At 49.9% G+C, this 8,998-nt stretch overlaps 1 protein-coding gene across 1 annotated transcript in view; it reads left to right on the forward strand.

The window, feature by feature from the left end:
• Window positions 1-430: 430 nt before the first annotated feature.
• Window positions 431-8,998, forward strand: part of LOC114923583 (anoctamin-7-like) — a gene marked incomplete at its 5' end in the record, with an annotated part of 17,549 nt that continues 8,981 nt past the window's right edge. Inside the window, 11 exons of the mRNA XM_029286692.1 lie at window positions 431-572; window positions 2,217-2,313; window positions 3,382-3,525; window positions 4,309-4,446; window positions 4,904-5,002; window positions 6,480-6,582; window positions 6,850-6,961; window positions 7,866-7,923; window positions 8,104-8,201; window positions 8,330-8,466; window positions 8,938-8,996. Of these exons, the coding sequence (XP_029142525.1) occupies window positions 431-572; window positions 2,217-2,313; window positions 3,382-3,525; window positions 4,309-4,446; window positions 4,904-5,002; window positions 6,480-6,582; window positions 6,850-6,961; window positions 7,866-7,923; window positions 8,104-8,201; window positions 8,330-8,466; window positions 8,938-8,996 (1,187 nt within the window). The remainder of the gene's footprint in view (window positions 573-2,216; window positions 2,314-3,381; window positions 3,526-4,308; window positions 4,447-4,903; window positions 5,003-6,479; window positions 6,583-6,849; window positions 6,962-7,865; window positions 7,924-8,103; window positions 8,202-8,329; window positions 8,467-8,937; window positions 8,997-8,998) is intronic.

Here is an 8,998-nt window from a genome sequence, read left to right on the forward strand (position 1 = left end):
TGACTTGTGAACTTCAACTCCCAGAATTCCTCAGCCAGGCATGTGTGAATTCTGGGAGTTGAAGTCCACAAGTCATCAAAGGGCCACGTTGGAAGAGCCCTGCTTTAAGACCACAGAGTATGTTGCACGGACCCTTAGCAAGGTCAGATCCATGAGCCCAACTGGCATTTCATTGGCACCTGATGCATTTTAACTTTAACCTTTATTTAGTGCCTATGCAAGTCACATTGTGGTCTTGCGCGATCTCAGCTCATGCTTAAAATTATGGTTTCATCTACGGCGAGACGCCTGAAGCGGTTTCACGCAAAAGCAAATTAAACATACGTGCGAATCGATTCTTCTGAAGTGGCAAGCTGCGATCTCAAGCATTTTGAGCCTGGCCAGAACTTGCGCAGCACGATTACCATCTCTGACAGATGACCTTCTCCAGGTGGGGAAAAGGGGCCGGGGGCTCTTCCAGACCTCCTTCTCTTCTTTGCAGGCTTCTACACAGCCTGGCTGATCCCAGCCGCAGCCATTGGCAGCTTTGTGTTCCTCGCCGGCCTCTTCGTCCTGGACACCAACGTGCCAGCGTGAGTGTGGAAGGACGCTGGTGTGTGTGGGGGGAAACATGGCTGCCAGGAATGGACATCCGAGAGTCACATCTTTCTCCTGCGAGTTGTTTACTTCCTTGTCCGAAATGAGCACTTGTTTACCAAATTTATGGAGCACCATTTCGCTTGGGGAAAATAGCTGTCAATGAGGCTCTTCCTAGATCAGGGGTAGGCCATCTTGGCTCTTTTACGACTCGTGGACTTCAACTCCCAGAATTCCTGAGCCAACATGGCTCAGCTTGGAAACCTCTCCCTTTCCCCTCAGCATGGCTGGCTCAGGAATTCTGGGAGTTGAAGTCCACGAGTCATAAAAGAGCCAAGGTTGCCTACCCCTGGCCTAGTCTGTGCAGCCATTAGGTCTACAATAAGGCTCATTTAGAGCAGGGGTCTTCAAACATGGCCCCCTTATGACTCATGGACTTCAACTCCCAGAATTCCTGAGCCAGCCATGCTGAGGGGAAAGGGAGAGGTTTCCAAGCTGAGCCAGGCTGGCTCAGGAATTCTGGGAGTTGAAGTCCACGTGTCATAAAAGAGCCAAGGTTGCCTACCCCTGTCCTAGAGGATATAGGGCCCATGCCTGAAGCCTGCCCCTGCACATGGCACAGTCCTTTCATGCCCAATGGGCATCTCTGCCTCTGAGGTAGGAAAAAGACCTCCAAGGTCCCTTCCATCATCATCATCATCATCATCATCATCATCATCATTATTATTATGGGCACACTTACCGGTAGAAGAAAGATCTTGGCCCAATGCAAAACTCTTCCTGCATTTTCTAACTGACTTGGCCCAATCTACCGGGACACAGCCTCCAGGTTGAAGGGCAGTCTACCTCCGAGCACCAGAGCATCAATAGGGGCTGTTAGACTCCTCCTGGAGAGATCTCCTGGAGAGCAGAATCCTTTAAAAAAAAAGAAAAAGTTTTATTAGTTTTTATAGGGCTAGGGATAGAATGGGGTCAGAATTGGGATTAGGGTTTAGGTTAGGGTTGGGGTCAGGGTTGGGGGTTGGGGCTAGGGCAGTGATGGCGAACATTTTAGAGACCGAGTGCCCAAACTGCAACCCAAAACCCACTTATGCATCGTCAGGTGCCAGGTGGGCGTGGCCCATTAGGTGGGCGTGGCTGCGGTGGTAACGGCAGACTGGGTGGGACTAAAAAGTTCAATCAGTCAATTCCAACTTGGCGAGATCTTTTTTTTCCCCGCGAGAAGTTAAAGTTGATTGATTGATTGAACCTTTTATTTATTTTTTTTGCACACGGCGGTGGAGGCCTAAAGCGGAAAGATTTTATAAAACCCAGCTGAAGGCCTAGGACTGGGGCGACGGTGCGTGTGCCCACAGAGAGGGCTCTGAGTGCCGCCTCTGGCACCCGTGCCATAGGTTCCCCACCACTGGCCTAGGGTTTCCCCAAGTAACATTTACAATATTTAGCAAACAGTATATTGTCTGGGTACATATATTTAAATAATAGATATAGCAATAGATAACAGTAATAGATACGGTTAATTATCATAAGCAGTATTAATTAATCACTCCGTAGCATTGGGGGGGACGAGGCTCCAGCACTCTGCAAAAGCCTTTTCCTCCCAAGGTTTCTCCCACTTCTCTTCCCCCCCCCTTTTCCAGGAAAGAGGTCTGCAAGAGTGGGGGAGACTTCCTCATGTGCCCTCTGTGCGACACTTGTGGCAACTGGAACCTCTCCGAGATCTGCCCCATGGCAAAGGCAAGGGGGCTTCTTTCACCTTCCGGGGAGGGGCCATCACTGAGGGGGAACACGGCTTCCTTGTCACCTGACTAATTGGGGGGGCAGGGGAGAGATTTTCCTTAAGGAGAGCAAGGGAGAAGATCTGAGATCCATTACATTTAAAATATTGATGGAAAATTTAAAATTGAGAAAAATGTATTAAGCCGTTGACTGTCCAAAAGATGGAATGTTAAATTCATTAAGCTATGTGTAAACTAAAGATTATTGATGAACGCTAGAAAGCTATTTTCTGTTTGATTGTATAGAACAGGGGTAGTCAACCTTGGCTCTTTTATGACTCGTGGACTTCAACTCCCAGAATTCCTGAGCCAGCTAAGCTGGCTCAGGAATTCTGGGAAATGAAGTCCACGGGTCATAAAAGAGCCAAGGTTGACTACCCCTGGTATAGAATAAGAATTGTGTTGGTTTGAATATGAGACACTATATATTAAGGGGGAAAGAGAGGGAATTAGTTGTCGTAATACTGTGAGATTTGTATTGATGACATTTAAATGGAACGGAATTATTGTACTCAGCTGCCACGTTGCTTTTCAAATATGCAAATGTAATATTAGAACATTAATAAAAAAATTAGAAAAAAAAGAAGATCTGAGATCCATTGGTTCCCGAGACGGACACGCAGCAGCCATTTTAAGTCCCACCTTGGTGCAGTTGCAGAGGGCACAGGCGATCCGGATCCTCCATAAAATGGAAACAATTATCCAACTATATCAGCAGCTTATTTTTTTTCCCCCATTCCTCATTAATTTGCTCAGTATCCCACAGGACCACAGCTCTATTCTAGGGAAGCACTGGAACGAGGGGGCAAACCCCCTTCCAGTATCCAAAGCCCCAAGCCCAGAATTATTCACTCTTAGGAATGAGATGCTTTTGGGTGAATCCTGAGATTGTGGTGAAAAGCCAGGATAGAGACTCTCCCAGGTCAGGTTTGCTGGTCCCTCAGGAATGGGGTTGATAGCTGCTGGCAAATCCTCTAGTCTGGGAGAGGTTGTTTTTTTTCCAATTCTTGTTTCTCCATCTCCACAGCTTGGGTACCTCTTTGACCATCCGGGGACCGTTTTCTTCAGCATCTTCATGTCCTTCTGGGCTGTGACGTTCCTGGAGTATTGGAAGCGGAGAAACGCCACGTTGGCTCACCACTGGGATTGCATGGACTTCCAAGAAGAGGAGGCAAGTGTCCTTTTCCCGCTCCTCCCTTCCCGCTGCTCTCCCCACGGGGGAGGCCAAGCCAGCTGGCCCTCGTTCCTTCCTTCTGCCGCTGGGCAGGAAGGAGAGCCTCAGCAGACCCCCGACGGAAACCACTTGGAACCATCACACCAAACACAGACGAGGCGACGATGAATATCAGGACAATTCCAATTAAGTTTTCGCCTTTTATCTTTGGATGGCCAGCAGGCATTCCCGGGGCCGTTTACCAAAGACAGTAAGAGGTTGTCTCAACCAACGAAGCTGTAATTCTGCCCAGCTGAACGTTGCCTTACTGAAAGGCATCCAATCCTGTTACTGAGAACTCCGGTACAAGAGCAGAATAATGTGGGGAAGGGTACCGATCACAAATCAGCTCGTAACGAGACCAGGCGGGAGTCACCGCCCTCACGTAACTGGGAATAACTCCCATAGATAGAGGGAGCCTGTCTGATGTAGTGCTTAAGGCGCCACGTTGCAAGACCGGAAGTTCTAGTCCTGCCCTAGGTGTGATTTAGCAATCTTGGGCCAGTCACTCTCTCACAGCCCTAGGAAGCAGGCAAGGGCAAGCCACCTCCGAAGTCTTGCCAAGAAAACTGCAGGCAACCTTCCGGGCCCTTGCCAGGAGTCGGCCCCGAGCCGAAGGCACAAAATTCAAACCAACACGAAACCTCCCATTGAGTTCAACAAGGTCACTTCCTTGTTCGTTCCCACCCTGATTTATTTTTTTCCCCCTTTCCTCTCCCCCTTTCTCTTGCCTGCCCCTAGGAACGTCCTCGCCCGGAGTTTGCTGCTATGGCCCCTTGCCTGGAACAGAACCCCATCACAGGCCTGAAGGAGCCCTATTTCCCTAAGCACGACCGGCTATCACGCATTCTGACCGGGTCCATGGCTATCGTCATCATGGTGAGGCGCTATTTAGGTTTAGGTTTTAGGTTTTATTAAATTTATACCCTGCCCTTCTCCTGGTGGACTCAGGGCGGCTTACAGCAAGTTAAAAAACAGACAAACCATACAAAATACTAAGTTTGAAATACAATTAAAATGAAATATTGATTTTTTGCCGTTTCTTTTTAAAATTATGTTAAAAACCAAATTAAAATCAAATTAAAATCAAATTAAAATATCCCTTAGGCCAGTCCCGCTAGCTGGAATAGCCATGTCTTGAGGGCGCGGCGGAAGGAGGGGAGATCCGGAATGACCCGGATCTCTGGGGGTAATTCATTCCATAGGGAGGGGGCTCCATAGGGAGGGGGCTCCATAGGGAGGGGGCTCCAACAATTGCCGTGGGGAGGGGGGAGGAGAGAAGGAGATCCCCGTCCCCAATCCCTGATGCTCCTCTCGCATCTTGTTTCCTCCTCAGCTCTGCGTGGTGATGATCTTTTTGGTGTCGGTGATCATGTACCGGGGGATTGTCAGCACCGCCATGTACCACACTGGAAACAGAGTTCTGATGACACAGGTGAGGGCTGCCCTGTTGGCTCTACTTGGACTCCTCCGCCCTCAAGACTCCTTTGGGCCCTCCCCAGAGATGATGATGATGATGATGATGATGATAGTAGTAGTAGTAGTAGTAAAGTTGGAAGGGACCTTGGAGGTCATCTAGTCCAACCCCCTGCTCAGGCAGGAAACCCTATACCATTTCAGACAAATGGCTGTCCAGTCTCTTCTTAAAAACTTCCAGTGTTGGTGCATTCACCGCTTCTGGAGGCAGGCTGTTCCACTGGTTAATTGTCCTCACTGTCAGGAAGTTTCTCCTTAGTTCCAGGTTGCTTCTCTCCTTGATCAGTTTCCATCCGTTGCTTCTTGTCCTGCCGTCAAGTGCTTTGGAGAAGCTTGACTCCCTCTTCTTTGGGGCAGCCCCTGAGATATTGGAAGACTGCTATCATGTCCCCCCTCATCCTCCTCTTCATTAAACTAGACATACCCAATTCCAGCAGCCGTCCCTTATATGCTTTAGCCTCCAGTCCCCTAATCATCTTTGTTGCTCTTCTCTGTTCCATATCCTTTCTCCAGATTTAGGGTTTCACAGAGAACAGAATTATGGGCCGTTCCTCTTTCTGTCTGCACAGAAAAAATGTGGCAGGGAAGACAGAGCTGGATTTTATATTATCCACAGTCCGGTTCGCTAACACTCTAATTCAGGGGTCTTCAAACTTGGCCCTTTGATGACTTGTGGACTTCAACTCCCAGAAATCCTCAGCCAGGCACACGTGGAGTTGAAGTCCACAAGTCATCAAAGGGCCAAGATTGAAGACCCCTGTCTTAAATCTAACAAACAAAATGGAGGCTGGCTGAGGAATTCTGGGAGTTGAAGTCCACAAGTCATCAAAGGGCCAGGTTTGAAGACCCCTGTCTTAAATCTAACAAAGAAAATGGAGGCTGGCTGAGGAATTCTGGGAGTTGAAGTCCACAAGTGATCAAAGGGCCAGGTTTGAAGACCCCTGTCTTAAATCTAACAAACAAAATGGACGCTGGCTGAGGAATTCTGGGAGTTGAAGTCCACAAGTCATCAAAGGACCAGGTTTGAAGACCCCTGTCTTAAATCTAACAAACAAAATGGACGCTGGCTCAGGAATTCTGGGAGTTGAAGTCCACAAGTCATCAAAGGGCCAGATTTGAAGACCCCTGCTCTAATACAAGGCTCTCATAAGACAACAATAGCAGTAGTACAAAGATAAGCTTTCACCTGCCTTCTGCCCTTCCAGCTGGTGGTCCTAAACCCATCTAAGTTATGGTCATCTGAAATTACTGTCTGTGTAAATATTATCTTGAAAGCCTTTAGGTTCTCCATGCTTTTTGTTTTTATGCATCTTTACTGCAGTTCTAGCTGGGGGGTACCCTGAAAGTTCAAAAGACCAGGGCAAAATGCGCCCCCCTCTGGGAGGAAGGAAGAGACAATGGGGTAAAATGGGACCTCTTCCCCTCTGTTCCTGCAGGCAGGTAACATTGCGAATATCAGCAGCTCCATGGTGAACCTGGTGCTCATCCTTCTCATGAGCCAGGTCTACACCTCCTTGGCCGAGAAGCTTACCAGATGGGGTGAGTGGAAGACTCCCATCGTTTGACCAAAGGGTAGCCAATTAGCCCGGGAAGTTTCGCTTTTAAGAATACTCAAATATGTCATTTGGGAAATTGTGTGTGTGTGTGAGGGGGGGAAACACATTTCACAGAATTGGAACTTTTTTTACCGCCGATTATTGGGCTTTCTCGTTGCTGGAACCTATCAGAAAACCTCCGGGCCGATTCCTTCGGCATCTGTGATTGATCCGGCTCGTCCTCGTTTCACCCCTCTACTCCTCCTTGCAGAAATGCACCGGACTCAGACGCAGCACGAGGACGCCTTTACCTTCAAAGTTTTCATTTTCCAGTTTGTGAACTTCTACTCGTCTCCTTTCTACGTGGCGTTCTTCAAAGGCAGGTAGGGGACGCGGCGAAAAGCTTTCCGCTTGGAGGCAGGGAGGGAAGGAGGCTCCCTCCGAGAGGTTCTCGCAAAACGAGAGAGGTGCCAAACCAGACTCCAAGAAGCCTCTGAGTTGAGCTGGGCCAGTGATGGCGAACCTTTTAGAGACCGAGTGCCCAAACCGCAATCCAAACCCACTTATTTATCGCAAAGTGCCAATCAGCATTGTGGTGCCCTCGGAGGGGGGGCAGGGAGGCGCCTCTGAGTGCTACCTCTGGCGTGCAAAACCCAGGGGCGCAAAAAATGGACCACCGTGCTGCAAGACGTAAAAACGGCCGTTGCCGTGCCGTGGGGTGCAGATCCAAGGCGGTACACCGCGCAAGAACGGAGCAGGGCGAGTATCATGCAGGCACTAGCCCCGCTCTATTTGCAGTGCGTGCGTGCTCGTGGCCCCATGTGTGCATGCACGCATGTAAAATGCTTCCCCCTCCTTTTCTTCCAGTCCACCAATTGACAATGGTTGGTGACCTCTGCTTCACCACCTCTACTCGAGCTTGCTAGCTGGCCGCTTCGCCTTTGTGCTGGGCGGGGCTCCTGCTCCTGCTCCGGGCGATGGTGGCAGCCTGATGGACCTGCTGCTGCTGGCGGTGGCACGCGTGCCAACAGAGAGGGCTCTGAGTGCCACCTCTGGCACGCGTGCCATAGGTTTGCCACCACTGAGCTGGGCCTTCCTCTTGAAGAGAGACCTGTTTTCCTCCAATCTTATTAGCCAAATCTTGACTCTTTCCCTGTCGGAAGTCTGTGCCGGTCCAGAGTTGGGTTCATTAACACAAAACACACAGCTCTGGGCAAGAACTGGGCTTCCTATCCTCAGAGCTGGACCTGACTTTCCATCCTTGTCAATACCTTCCCTTTTTCCCAGCAGGTTTGTGGGCTACCCTGGCCGATACGGACAGCTCCTGGGCATGAGGAATGAAGATGTAAGTATAATGCCGCAGTGAGTCCTTGTGCCTTCTTTGAGGCCACTCCTCAAAGAATTGGGCAGAACCACTCCATGCGCATGCATTTTCTTTGGCTGTACCGTAACGGTTGTCCCTGATGTACAGAGATGACGTGCAAATGCCGCAGGTACACACATGTCCCCCCTTCTCATCCTGCAGTGCGGTCCTGGCGGGTGCCTGATCGAATTGGCCCAGCAGCTGTTCATCATCATGGTTGGGAAGCAGATTGTCAGCAACGTCCAGGAGTTCTTTGTTCCGTGAGTTGCCTTCTTGGGAAACGGCCGAGAGATGAGGTGGATTGGTCAAAGGAGTGCCAGGAATTGAGCGGCACTGCCCCAGCTGAGGGGGACAGCCAGACCGAAGCGTCCTGTTTCTTTCCCTCCAGCAAGCTGAAGGCTTGGCACCAGAAAAGGAAGCTGGCCAAGGTGCGAGGGGGGCAGATCTGCCAGGAGCCCAAACGGTGGGAGGAAGACTATGAACTGATTGAATGCGAAGGCCTGTTTGAGGAGTACCTGGAGATGGGTGAGCAGGAAGGGAGGAGTCAAGCTCCTTTGGGACACAGAGGCGCAAAAGGAGTTCAGGGGTCTAGATTCAGGCCATCACTTGGTCCAGTGAGACCTGGAGAGCCTTTCTACGAGTGGCTCTCCAAAGATCAAGAGCTACACTAATTGAGGGGCGGGCAGCAGACTTGTCCAGCCTCCCAACATCCAAAAGATAGCTTTCCAGTAAAGCGAGTCCAATTATATTGGATGTTCCACTTTCGTTTGGCTTAATATGTTTCGGATAACTGAAATCCCTCCAGTTCTTCTCCACCGTGAAAGTTTGGTCATCCAAACTTTAGCCTAGTATGACACGCGGAGGTAATAAAGGAAGAGTCGCCCAAAGGAACATCTGGTCAGTCTTGCAGACACGAGCCCTGTTCCGCCCGTCGTTCCGAGGATTGCGTAGGGTTCTGCAAAACAGTGACACTGAACGTGGCCCCTTCTTCCTTAGTGCTCCAGTTTGGTTTCATCACCATTTTTGTGGCGGCTTTCCCGCTGGCCCCGCTCTTCGC

The sequence above is a fragment of the Protobothrops mucrosquamatus genome, unplaced genomic scaffold (genome assembly GCF_001527695.2).
Source record: "Protobothrops mucrosquamatus isolate PMUCROS unplaced genomic scaffold, P.Mucros_1.0 scaffold4598, whole genome shotgun sequence".
NCBI classification, from domain to species: Eukaryota; Metazoa; Chordata; class Lepidosauria; order Squamata; family Viperidae; genus Protobothrops; species Protobothrops mucrosquamatus.